General features: G+C 40.1%; 3 protein-coding genes across 6 annotated transcripts; 1 reads left to right on the top strand and 2 right to left on the bottom strand.

Moving 5' to 3' along the window:
* Window positions 1–1161: 1161 nt before the first annotated feature.
* On the bottom strand, window positions 1162–5223 carry LOC115438568 (RNA-binding protein 4B-like). Of its 2 annotated transcripts, none has more exons than XM_030162257.1 (3): window positions 4181–4589; window positions 3425–4076; window positions 1162–3072 (listed from the first exon to the last, which is right to left on the bottom strand). In XM_030162257.1, the coding sequence occupies exons 1-2, from the start codon at window positions 4587–4589 to the stop codon at window positions 3451–3453; spliced, it is 1035 nt and encodes a 344-aa protein (XP_030018117.1). In that variant the 3' UTR covers window positions 1162–3072; window positions 3425–3450. The 2 variants fall into 2 exon arrangements, with proteins under 2 accessions (XP_030018117.1, XP_030018116.1); XM_030162256.1 differs by lacking the exon at window positions 1162–3072 and adding an exon at window positions 5099–5223 and having other exon boundaries at window positions 3451–4076; window positions 4181–4599.
* A 969-nt stretch (window positions 5224–6192) lies between these two features.
* tifa (TRAF interacting protein with forkhead associated domain) lies at window positions 6193–7324 on the top strand. 2 transcript variants are annotated; one of them, XM_030161668.1, is made up of 2 exons: window positions 6193–6341; window positions 6461–7324. In XM_030161668.1, the coding sequence occupies exon 2, from the start codon at window positions 6475–6477 to the stop codon at window positions 7063–7065; it is 591 nt and encodes a 196-aa protein (XP_030017528.1). In that variant the 5' UTR covers window positions 6193–6341; window positions 6461–6474; the 3' UTR covers window positions 7066–7324. The 2 variants fall into 2 exon arrangements, with proteins under 2 accessions (XP_030017528.1, XP_030017526.1); XM_030161666.1 differs by having other exon boundaries at window positions 6442–7324.
* A 1575-nt stretch (window positions 7325–8899) lies between these two features.
* LOC115438706 (RNA-binding protein 4B-like) lies at window positions 8900–13089 on the bottom strand. Of its 2 annotated transcripts, none has more exons than XM_030162484.1 (6): window positions 13025–13089; window positions 12108–12534; window positions 11395–12010; window positions 9693–11095; window positions 9401–9481; window positions 8900–9290 (listed from the first exon to the last, which is right to left on the bottom strand). In XM_030162484.1, exons 2-3 carry the CDS (start codon window positions 12514–12516, stop codon window positions 11406–11408), a joined length of 1014 nt encoding a protein of 337 aa, XP_030018344.1. In that variant the 5' UTR covers window positions 12517–12534; window positions 13025–13089; the 3' UTR covers window positions 8900–9290; window positions 9401–9481; window positions 9693–11095; window positions 11395–11405. The 2 variants fall into 2 exon arrangements, with proteins under 2 accessions (XP_030018344.1, XP_030018345.1); XM_030162485.1 differs by having other exon boundaries at window positions 9693–9774.
* Between the last annotated feature and the right edge of the window lie 330 nt (window positions 13090–13419).

Genomic DNA, 13419 nt, shown 5'->3' with positions numbered 1-13419 from the left:
TTCACATTTGATTGTTAAAGGATAGTTTGTTAATGTAAACATTTTCATAATTTAATGTTTTTTGCACTAAATCAAAGAGAAAAAAATGGTGTTGTCATTATTTATAGGTTATTATGATATTTTTTGAGTTTGATGCCCTAACTTGCACTTGGCAAATCATCCCGTGGGCTGGATTTGGACCCATTGGTGGGCCGGATTTGGCCCCCGGGCCGCATGTTTGACATCTGTGCTTTAGTCCAACAGCATATTTAAAGACATTAATTGACATTCATTTGAGGTCAAAGGCCATGGCACCAAATGAAGGCCCTTATGTGACCTCCTATCTGTTGCCAATAGTAATTATATAAATATCTTCAACTGTTTGGAAGTTATAGCACTTTGAAATGTGTGAAAATTTGAAAATTAAAAATCAGTATTTGTCCATTCTTTGATCAAACTTGGTAGACCTTGCCCCAAAGATGTTATACAACAAATATCAAGGAATTCTGACAGTTTTGGAGAACATTTTTGAAAAATTGTTTCCGGACAAGGGACAGACAGACGCCAACTGATAAAAATAGTCCATCGGACCTCTCGGGCCACTGGACTAAAAACTACTAGATTTGGTTGAGGTCATATGAAGGCATCTGTATGAAAAATGTTTTATTTTAAATTGTATTCATAGGGTATAGTTAGGTCAAACACTACATTTATATTAGATAGTACAGATCTCAACTCTCCGTACTATTTCACTATTGCAAAATGGTTAACAGGTGGGAGAAGGTTTAAAAAAAAAAAAAGTAAAAAAAAAAAAAATCAAACATAGTCCAGAATATTTAATAACATTTTATTCATGCGACTCAGGCTCAAAGTGGGAAATACAAATTCATGTCCATCAAAATTCATTTAAATTATATAGCATAGCAATTTCAAAATATTGTAACCTATTGAAACATACTATAATAGCTAATAAGACGACTCATAATTGCAAGACTAATATATATATATTTTTTCCTATGTTTGCAAAAGGTCCAATCAGTAAAATTAACCATAAAATGTAGCTGTCCTGTGTATTACTAACACACAAATCAATACCCGGAGAGCAAAATACGATCTTCAATCCAGCTTGGACTTAAGACCAGAGCTTCGCATTGTTTGTTCAGTAACTTTAAATTTTTTTAGCCATGTGCAGTAGAGTGCATCATTTCTATTTAACTTCTGCATCATGAATTATTACATCAGAAATCAACAGGCTCAGATAATTTGTGCACAAATCTCTCTTCACGGCAGAGGTTTTCACTTTGAAACTAGGTTAGTCTTTATTGTCTACATAAGGAACAGGGCCCTACATTTTACCCATCCCATAACAAGCAGGAGCAAGGGCGGAGAATTAACCTAGAAGCAAACAATAATTACACAGTCCATTACAGCATGTTTATGCTGACATTAACTGTGACTGTATTCTATTTAGTTGCCTCGGGAAGACGTTTCAATGAACTGGGATGCATCTTATTAACAGCAGAAAACCCACAGGTATGGGGAACACCATTAAAATGGCCACATCCCACTCAAGTGCATCAGGTTCAGGCCTTGTAATTGTTTTTGTTGGTTCAGTGGAACGGCCTCCCATGGTAAATAAATGGAACTAATACATAGTAGTAGCTGTTTCACCTGCTTTTATGAAGCAAAAGGTCTATTCCAAGGCCTTTAACCAATAAACTTCAGCAGACTGTATCCATTCATATCAATTAGATCAATTTCCTGCATCATGACCAGACATCATGGCATCATTCTTCAAAATACACTACATTAGGTAAATACTCATGCTTGAGGTAGACCCCTAAAACCCTACAGACCATGTAGCCATTTACTTTTATCATTGGCACAAAATACCTCTAAAACCTCAAGGAAAATGATGCACCCTAATGTACAGGTATCGTCTGTTTTTCCAAAAATACTGCTGGCTACTAAGTTACAAACTTGCAGCTGATTAGATACTTGTGTGTGCCAGCAATCGCAGCACTTTAGGACAATCCTATCTGTGAATTGTTGTAATGTTTAGTTTCAATCAAGTATACAAGTTACTATAAATTAAAACCTTAAATAACAGTTCAAAATGAGCAATAGGTTTTTATTATACATCATTTTTGCCCATTGACTTACCTGCTGATTCTGAAAGGGCTCCAGCAGCCATGGAAGTGACACCCCCCTCCCCCCCGATTCAGGGTAACAATGTGCTATGAGATCTCATCTGGTTGAGTACGGATGGATTTAATATACGAAAGTTTCCGTTTTGGCACTGGAGGAAGTCCCCTTAAGGATGAAACAAGGCTGAACGACATATTTCTTCCATTTTTGTGTCCAAGTCTTGTACACGTCATTTTATTAATATTAGCGAATAATTATAAATGATACAAGTTGTCAACCTGGAGATACTGACAGGGAAGTCGAATTAATACGGTTACATGGAGAAGGAATTTAAACGCTGGGTATGACTGTCAGAACAACATTACTGTAGTCTTTTTATTGAAAACAGCTACGACATTAAACAAGTACATGTCAACGCCTTGCGGTAACTGTCTTGAGTGAAGACCATTTCTACGTTTGTTTTAAGTCTTACGCATTAGCAGTTTCACAGCAACGCCACATGGAAGTTTGGTTTTCGAAAGAAACGTTTTACATGAATCTTGGAATCAAACGTGCAGATTAGATTTAATATCAAACATGACTCTGCTCTGTTTAACTTACAAGTATCGCCTAAAAACTGTGGGGTGAAATTATTTATATTTCTCATTACACAACACCAGACACTAGTTTTTCAAACCTAAAGGTACAAATTAAAAAAAACGCCTAAATTAGACGTTAAGTATTAAAAATACTACAGCACAAAGACAAACTAAAACATTCAGGGAAAAAAAATACGAGTGAAAAAACTGTCCAAATGATAAAAAAACAAAAACAGACGTAGGCGTCTGCAATTCAGTTCCTCCTGTGAGCATTGCAGGGGAACATAACGCGCTCCGCCGCAGACAGGAAGAGGATAGCGTCACGTGCATCAAGGGTGGCGAGTGGCGACGCAGTCGGACGACGATCCTGAAAAAAGAGCAAATGACACAAATGAACTGGCTGTGTCAATACAAAGTTCGATGTTCCATCTTTATTATCTGCATAGTGGTTTTTCCGAGTTCCGTAGTCCTGTGGTTCACCCACAGACCGAACAGCTTTTCCACACATTTTAAGCTAAGCTGTTTATTTCAGAGCACAAACGTGTTTGACCAGCGAAAGGAAAATTCGTCAATGAGCACCTCAAACGCATGCTTTGTCAAACTTTGATTTTCCAACAAGATCTAAAGCGTGCTTGCCACACAGGCTGCCTCTGCCTTGTCAGTGACGGAGGGCAATTTTAGACAAGATATGAACATCACTACCTCAGACCTACTCTCACCTTGACTTCACATGCCGGGGCTTTGCTTAATAAGCATATCGTGCAGGCGGTGGCGGAGGCAGCCGCTCTGTGTAGGGGTCCCTGGCGCGAGGAACTCCGTATGCAGGGACCCTGGAAACCGGAGAGAGACGGGAGCGCTCGTAGGAGTAGCCATTACTTGCAGGGGGCATTGGCGCGCTAGGTGCTCTTCTGAGAGGGCTACGATCTCGGGCGTAGTACGAAGACGGAGGAGGAGGAAGGGGGCGACGCTCATACGGGTCGAGCGACGAGGTCATGAGACGGTCTCGGACAACGGCTGAAGGAGGGGGAGGAGGGGCGCCAGGACGCTGGTCCTCATAGGAGGCCATGCCATACGGACGGGCCCTGTACTTCTCATAGTAATCTACGACGCCATACCTGTCCCTTTCACCATCATAGGGACGGTCTGGGTAAACAGCTCGTCTGGGGGGAGGGGGAGGCAGAGGGGGGGCAGGGTAACCTGGGGGTAAATGACTCAGGCGCCCTCTCAGGTAGCTGGGAGGGGGAGGCTCAGGCCTCTCTCCTGGATATCGTGGGGGCCAGTAGCCACCTCTGTCTGGGGGAGGAGGGGGGTAGTCATCCCGTTCCTCATGTCTAGGCCGACTCTTGGAAATCTGGACATGGATGCGTTTGCCTAGGTACAGAAGAAAGCACAGATTAAAAACAGGTTCAAGTTGGAGGTTATCTTACCTATATCCTTTTTTTTTTTTTTTTTTACATGCACTAGGCAGTGCTTACCTTGGAACTCAGTGTTGTCCAGTCCCTTGATCGCATCCATGGCCTCATCAGAATTAGACATATGTACAAAAGCAAAATTTTTGACAACAGCGCATTCTGAGACAGTTCCATACTCTTCAAAAAGGGCACGGAGCTCATCATCAGCTCCCTTTTCTACATTGGCCACATGTAGTTTCACTGATCCCTGGTTCTTCCCATGGCTGGCCTCTACGTTGATCGGTGTGCCGTGAAGCTTGTAGAGGTGCAGACTCTTGATGGCTTTGGTGGCCGCCTTACGGTCATCCATGTGCACAAAAGCGTAGTTTTTGATGATGGCACATTCAGTGACAGTACCATGCTCAGTGAAGAGCGCCTTGATTTCTTCCTGATCTGCCTCCCGAGGCAGATTCCCCACAAAAATCTTCACCATTGTTGGAAACCTGTTTGAAAGTTATTAAATCGGTTAAATTATACCAACGGAAGTAAACCAGCTTGCATAAAATTAATTAGCTATAGTAATATGGTATGTTTGCCGAGGTATTGCGTTCCGGTTTATAACAGTAGAACGGTTACCCGGCCCTTTGTCCTTGCAAAATGGCGGACTTACGCTTAAATAAGGCTAGGGAGCAAAATTAATAAATTTAATCAGCTACTACAGACGTGATGGTTTTAAACTAAGCATCGCATCGTTGTAACGTTGATGCATTCGTTGTAGGTATTAACACAAGCGTTATTTCGAGGTTTAGCTCCGGTTATCCCTCGGTAAGAAGCCGAGCTCAGGGTGAACAAAGCTAAGGCATGCGTCGTCAGCGTTAGCACTAACTCGCTGCGTAACGACTAAGGACACAAAACCTACAAACATAAACACGATATGATTCACAAATGTACATTAAGTCATTCGACGTATATCTAGGAAATCTACTGTACAATTATCGTTACCTTTATTTATCCGGCAGCCTCTGCAATAAATATATACGTTTTCTAGACCTTTCCTCCGGTCGACTTCCGGACTTTACTTTGAGATTCACTTCTTCGTGTGTTTTTTTTTTTTCATCTGCGTGAGAAGCACGACCGCCACCTAGTGTTCAGGGTGATACAGCAGATCTTAGACAAGTGTGTTTATATTGATTAAGATAAAACTGTATCTTAAACCATGTATGTATATAAACTAAATGTAAACCAATTTAGACAGTTTAACATCTGTTTGGAAACTGCAAATGAAAATAGATAATAAATAAATAAATAAATAAATAAATAAATAAATAAATAAATAAATAAATAAAACATTTTATTTATAGGCGCCTTTCAGGACACTCAAGGTCACCGCACAAAGTTGTTAAAAATAAATAAAACACAATTAAAATTATACATATACATACATAAAACACATAGGTTCATAAAGTGGCAGAAGTCTACTGGATCGAATATATTTTTTTGCTGCGTATTTGTTTATATATATATATTTTGTATGCCCTGAATCACCGTCCTACATGCTCCCAACGCACCTAATTTAACACATTTAATCACTAACATGATCATTTATGGCTGATTAACAGGTTTTATGGCAGTACATGTGCAGTTATAGTTAAGGGAAAGTGTCGACTTCACAGGTTAATGTGTATCAGTTTTATTTGAATTGTACTTAATTTATTATGGAGGAAGAAACATTGTTAGGGTAATAAATGTGAAACTACGTGCCGGGTTTTCATTTTCGCTTTTGTGTGGTGGCATAATGTGGGGATTTTCTGTAATGTGCTGCATTCACGTACTCATCGTTCCTTAGACTATGAGAGCTGTTTTTTATTTTGTTTTGTTTTTCTCCTTTCTTTCTTATTTTCTTTTTTATATATATATATCTTCTGGTCATAACTTGTTTTTTTTTTTTAACACAAACATTTTCAAACTTTTAAAATTCTTCCTCTTGGTTTCTCACCTAAAAAATGTAAAGTTTACATTTCCAAGTTTCCCTTGAATGCATCACTTTCAGTACTATATCCTGTGAGGATGACGAAATGATAGAGAAGAGAAAACAACAGTCTGCTGGACACCTCCCATGAGTCAGTTTGTCTTGTGTTTCAAAAGCAGCACCGTTAGTTTGCTTCCTCGTTTCCTGTGAGAAGGCTTCATTTGTCTTGGACAGAACATCTGCACTTCTTTAATTAGACATTAGATTAAATTCCAGGTAAGACACACACACCTCTAAAAGCAGGAGTTGACATGTATTTGTGAAATGACTTTACTATGAGTTGAATAATGACTGTTTTTTATTTGTCTTCTAACAGTCCAATCATCTCTGAACAGGAAAAGTTTCCAATATGAGTGAGCCTCAGACAATGGAGACAGAGGAGGACCTTCTGACTTGTCTCCAGGTTAAATTTTTCCACCCTCAGCAGCATGTCAAAGGTCTTTACAGCCTCCTCCGCCTGGGCCAGAGGACCAAACATTCAGCCGATGACCCTCTGAAGTTGGGTCGTGATGCCCAGTCCTGCACCTTCGCCCTGGTGGACCCAAGGGTGTCCCGTAAACAGTTGTCCCTTCAGGCTTTCCGTACACCCCAAAGCCCTGAAATGCTGTTCACCATCCAGAACCTGAGCCAGAAAGGACGCCTGACTGTGAACGGCTGTGGGCTGGGCTACCTGGAGAGGAAGGATCTCCCTGACAAAGCATTGATCCTGTTTGGAGAGTATGAGATTCTGATCATCCGGGAGTCTGGTGAGGCCAAAGGGAGCTTCGAGGTGGAGTTGGAGGTGCTGGCAGTGTCTCCGTCCAGGGAAATGTGCTTGTGTGTGCCTAGTATGACACCCATCATGGACACAGGCTTCTCTCCTATGAACACCTTTTCAAACGAAGCGAGTTCATGTGGCCCTTTGGAAACTGATGAGACTGTAATGTGTCAATCAGGATGAACAAGGACTGCTCCTCTGCTTTTTTTTTTACTTTCTAGCTGTTACATTTGCAAAGTTAAAAACATGATAGAATTTCCTATTTGTAATGTGAAATCAAACCATGCACTTATGTATCTGTACACAATGAAAAACTGCGATCTGCATGCTTTTGATCACCCTATTTTTACTGTAAATGCTGTTTGTTTCTACATATTTAAGTTTCATTTGTAATATCTTTATAGAAAAGTTGTTAAATAAAGTCCATCCATGTGAAAACCTCTTACATTTCACATGCTGCTTTCTTTGAGTCAGAGCCTTGGATCTCGTAACCATGCTAGGAACAGGTTTTTCTAGATTTAAAAGCAGTTCTCTATCTCGCTGAGCTCAGATGTCAGTGACAAAGAGGCTTTAAGTGTGTCAACATGCAATACTTCTCCTTTAGGTATGAAATTATGATTAAAACAAATGTGTAACAGCCAATAAAACAAACTAAAACGGAACATTTAAAAACTCGGGCACAAAAGCGGGGCACAGAATGTATAATAGGTAAGTTAAATTCACCATAAAACAACATGACTGTTACTGGATAAAAGCAAGACAAATACAATGGATATATAGTAAATAGTAAATAGGAGAAGTGCAAAGGTGTTTTATTTCTTGGACATAGATAAACAGATGTGATATTATCCCTGGTTCAGGTCCAGACCCAGAAGTTAAGGGCTGTTTTTCTATAGGAGACAAAGTCCAGTCTGGTTAAATTCCTTAACTTCTTACTATCAGTCTATGAGCAGGAAATCAATGATCTTTATCTACTTCACAAAGATGTGCACACAGTGTGAATAGACCAACAGATAAAGGTGTTCTTTGGGAATCAACAAGTAGGACACCAATAAAAATTTGAAACGTTTTATAGATCTAGGAAACTGACTTATGACTTCTCGAAAGTCAGGCTAAGGGGGGGGGTTACTTAAAGGAACAGAGAAAAATTTACTTTGGGTGTTTCATCTTACATTACTCATTTTTTCTGTTATTAGCAGGTTATTTATGTCTGTGCACTCATCTATAAACCTCCAGGATACTGCAAATACTGGGATGTAACATAACTTAAAGCTGTGATTATTGTGGTTTTTTTCGATAATAAGTTCAATAAGCTCAGTAATAATTTATGATATCAGCTTTTATACCACAAAAATCACATCCAAAAAAAATAAATCAACAGGTGCTACAGAGCTTACATACACCTGGAAAACAGATTAAGTTTACATAAATATAAAGTAAGTTCTGCAGCGTTTTGTCATCCAGCGCGACAAAACCAAACATTCAGCTGTCATGCTGTGGTATAAACAAGGTGGTTTTCAACTGCTGTCATGAACACAGTGATATAAAAAAATGTAGCGTTAGCACCTCGTGCCTAATTGCTAACATGGGTGGGTCATGATCAGCTGCATTTTCTACACAAACTACAACTTTATACAGGAGGAACTGAAAATGTAAGACAGGCTAAAATAAACAACTGCTGAAGCTGAAATCCAAGAAGGAAATGGATAACACCGTCACTGTGAATGTTTGATTTAATGATTTGATGAGTAGAATATTAAGTACATCTGACTGTGATTACATTTATTCTGTTAGGCTGTGTTCGTGACATGTAGGATAATTTGAGCCTTATGTCACTTTATAGCATTATTTAGTCATTTTTTCCTTCCACCCAAGTTTTTACTTTTACTTTCCTTTTAAATCCACTGCTGGCGATAATGTGCTGTGGAACTGGTTACGCTTGCAAGCGAAGTGGAGATTCAACCAGATAAGATGTATCTGACATTTTGGATCATAAAAAACATGTGCTGAAGCAGTACAGAACTTGGCATCTGTTTATTTTACTTAGTGATACAGCGCCCAGGTCAGGGCAAAAAGTGAACCAAAGCAAACATACTGTATTTAAAAGTTATGTGTTAAGGGCTGCATGGTAGTGTCAAACACTCATTGCAGGTTCCAGAAACAAAAATTCCTTTGTCTAGGCGGAGGCCTTGGAGATGAAGAGGAGTCTCTTTCAAATGTATGGTCCTTTGTCAGTTTTTGATTCAGTAACTAAAATGTGACCTTGAGGATTGATCCAAATTCCTCTTCCTGTTCCACTCCTCCTACACTGGTGGCATCACGTACATGATAAAAAAGCCACATGTAGCTTTCCTGATGACTGAGCATTTACTGCAGATGACCGGACACTGAAGGAACAGATTCACTTCCTGTTAAAAAAAAACAAAAAAACAACAGTGACAGAAATATCAAAGATCACACAGAATAATTATGCATTTCACAAAAGAAAAAAATACTTCACACAATAGACTCGTCTCACCTTTAAACAGAAACAGTCCATCTGATCCCAACTTTCCACAATTTTTCCAGACCAGTAACAGCTACTGGTGCAGCAACAGGCCTGTAGACAAAGAATGAACAGCCCCTTTAGGTCAGCTACAGCTTTAAGCTTTTTAAGTGAGCAACATAAAATGATTTTTCATTTTCAAAACCTAAGTATGTTAGAAAAAGAATTTGCCTCTGAATGTTTTGGCAAGATTTAGCTCATTTAGTTCAGAAAATTCCAAGCATACAGCTTACAGTATATTGTGTGAAATGCCAACAGAACCTACCTCACCACTACAGGATGTTGGGCTTCTTCCAGGCATCACTTACTATGCATGAACTGGCATCGCCTGAATAGAGACTAAATACCTACAAAAAGCACAAATTCTAAGAATACCAATACTACATGCAATTTGTAGCAGAAATATGAAGGACATAATGAGCATTATGACAATGGAGGGTGAATTAATGTAGTGTGATCTCAACAGCACAGAAGGTAAGATTAGTCGCAAACGTCAGAAGCGAGTCATCGCAAAGTTTGGTTAATTATTAATGCTCTATGTGTTCTGGACTGAGTGCAAATCTGACAAGATCAACCCAACGTTAGTAAAGAGATGTCACTAAGGACAGATGCAGCTTCCTGTAAAGCGGGGGGAATGAACAGCTGTTAAACTTGCCTTTAAAAACACTACAGCTCCAGAATCAGATGTGGTCAATTTTTTTTCCTCTTCTCCTTCACATCTACTGAGTTCATTAGCTAGTCCAATCCTTTCTTAAACAGGAAAGCAACTATTCACACTAGGGAACTGAGGCTCAGAGATTATTTCTACTTTATAATAAAAGTTGGCAGTTTAGGTCAAGAAAGACGACAACGCGTCAATTTGCTTTGGAGTTTTTACTGGAAATAGACGTATTTCAGAGAACATCAGCCATCATGTATAAAGCCGCTAACCCAAGAATGTGGGGAAAAAAAAGCTTGTTCAGACTTGAGCGCTTGAATATTAAATACTTCTAGACGGGGAAAAAGTTATCTACCACATCATTATACTAAAAAGGCTCACTCAAACGAGGAAGAATTTGACAGTTAAAACGTCATTTTTGGTTTCACTCATTTATTTAAAAAAGCCCTCAAATGAAAAGCAACCTGTAAATAAAAATCATACATAATTCTGCTATGAACTCTATTCTCGCAAGAAAAGATAACACAAAGGAAAAAATGAAAAACCCATATTGGACATCTGATTTGTCATGCTTACATGTGTCGCAAAGAGATAACTGCAAACCCTGCCACACCAAGTATGATACTGAAGAACTTCCACACTTTATAACTTGCTTTGGTGGGCATTTTTGTGACTAACTAGCAGGTAAGTGTTTACAAAGACTGCATGTATTTGTATATAAATGACGTCCCTTATAAAATTATGTCACATTTTCCCAGATGTCATATCCATTTAGAAAGATTGCAATGAAAGAGTATAACTTTTTGGCCAACAGTATAACCACCTCGGCACCTAAGCCAACAAAACATTTTTAGAATTTAAACAGTAAGAGAAGCAGAGGACGGGGCTGTCCGCAATTCAGTATCTTCCAGTAAGTCTCAGGTGAACGCAACGCAATCCGCCATAGACAAGGGGCCGATGTATAGCGCCACGTGCATCAGCAGACGACGACGATCTTGTCATATTCTAACCTGAAAAGAGAGCACACCAAACATGTCAAGGAGCGTGTTGTATTCAAGAATCGCGCAAGGCTGATGTTTTTATGTTCAAGCAGCAAAATCTTAGGATTCCATTTGTAAAGTTTAAAGGCTGAATTAGATCTGAAAGAAATAAGAGCTTTGAATGATGATAATTTAATGCCTCATCCTATCTTTATTCATGGATTAGGCTCAAGTTTATTTTGGTTCTTCTTTATTTGAATATTTTGTATATGTTGCCTAATTTTTTATGTGATTCATTTAGTTATGGCATATCCAAACTCTGATCTCACCTTGAATGTGTCTAGTAGCCTGCATAGCGAGGTGGCGGTGGTGGAGGTGGCAACCTTTCTGAGAACGCATCCCTGTGCCGCGGAATAGCATATGCTGGAGTCTTGGACAGTGGGGAGAGCCGAGACCGCTCGTAGGAGTACCCATTACCCGCGGATGGAGGGGGTGGAGGTGGAGCCCGTCTGATGGGGCTTCGATCCCTGCCCATGTAAGATGGAGGAGGGGGAAGCGGGCGGCGCTCATATGGGTCAAGGGACCCCATTCCAAGACGTTGTGCCAGTGCAGAGGAGGGAGGCGGAGGAGGGGGGATCGCACTGGTCCGCCTGTCATCATAGCCTGCAGAGCTGTAAGGACGAGCTCTATATTTCTCATAGTAATCGACCATACCATAGCTGTCTCGCTCGCCATAGCCACGGTCAGGATACACTGCTCGTCTCGGGGGAGGGGGTGGCGGAGGTGGAGGTGGGTAAGCGGACATGCGGGCTCTGTAAGGAGGCTCAGGCCTTTCCCCTGGGTAACGTGGAGGGTAATAGCCTCTGCCTGGCGGAGGCGGATAGTCCCCCTCTTCAGGTCCCCCTCTCGGTCTGCTTTTTGATATCTGAACATGTATGCGCTTTCCTGAGAAAGAAAAAACATTGTCCCTCAAATCCCCAAAAAATGTGCAATTCCCCACAACCTCTAAACTTTCAATTCTTACAATATCACATTTACTTACCCTGAAATTCTGTGTTGTCCAGGCCCTCCAAAGCATCCATGGCCTCATCAGAATTGGGCATATGCACAAAGGCAAAGTTTTTCACAATGGCACACTCTGTGACAGTGCCATATTCTTCAAATAACTCCTGGAGCTCTTTGTCAAAGCCCTTTTCAACATTGGCTATATGAAGCTTTACAGGCCCTTGGTTTTTCCCTCTGCTGGGCTCCACATTGATGGGCCGTCCATTCAGCTCATACTGATGTAATTCTCGGATGGCTTTGGTGGCACTCTTGCGGTCATCCATGTGGACAAACGCATAGTTTTTGAACTTGGCACATTCTGTCACAGTGCCATAAGGGGTAAAGAGAGCTTCAATTTCCTCCTTCTCAGTCTCCTGAGAGAGATTTCCAATGAAAATCTTGACCATTGTAGGTGTAGTCTGCTTCTGTATGAGAGATGAAGAGATCAACAATGAGCAGATGCCTATAATAGGGATTAAACTGTAAAATGAAACTATAGCGCCATTATCTGGAAACCGAAAGCTAGTAATCGATGCGAATGTTAGCTTTGGGCTAAGAGGAGTAATCATTACCTCAACTGACTGTACATGGCATGCAAAACCGTCTTTAAAATGAACATTCTATGATCAGTCTGAAACGTCTAACAAAGATATAATTCGCAAATACGTAGCTTAAATCACTGAAAGAAGTTTCCGTGTTTCCACTTCCTGGACAAAGGCAGTCTCATTTAGTTTGAGGTATCGCTAGCAAGCTAACACTAGCTTACAGGTTTTAGCCATATTGCCTCGTGACGGCACCTAACAAAATTCCGCTCATTTTGTCGAAATAACATGGGGTTGCGTTTCAACACAAGTGGTAACTAAAATCAACGAAGACAAATGAAGGAGAAATTAAAACAAAAACAGAAATACTTACAGCGTATGAGTAGCGTCACACCGAAGTCAAAACTTAAAAGATAAGGTTCCCTGCAAATACCGGCTGACGACAGCAAACATATTTGAATGTGATTGGTAGACAGGCATGTCTGTTACAAGATTCTAGCTGTGATTGGTGAACGAGTGCGTTCGTCAAAAGTGAGGCTTATGATTGGATATTATTATGATGGAGGAATTCCCCCGTTTATACATTTTACAACAAAAACTTCTTTAGGTGTTTCTACAAACTCACAACACGTACATTTCTCACTCTTAAAATAGCTTGAGAGAAAATAAAATGTATATACTCACAAAAAAAAAAAAAAAAATCTTGTGTGGACGTGATCCAAATAACTTTTAATGAGGGATCAGTTACATTTTAGTGTCCTAGAAGGT

Source organism: Sphaeramia orbicularis, chromosome 18 (assembly GCF_902148855.1).
Source record: "Sphaeramia orbicularis chromosome 18, fSphaOr1.1, whole genome shotgun sequence".
Lineage (NCBI taxonomy): Eukaryota > Metazoa > Chordata > Actinopteri > Kurtiformes > Apogonidae > Sphaeramia > Sphaeramia orbicularis.
The sequence above is the reverse complement of the archived record's forward strand: the minus strand, read 5'-3'. Positions and strand labels throughout refer to the sequence as shown.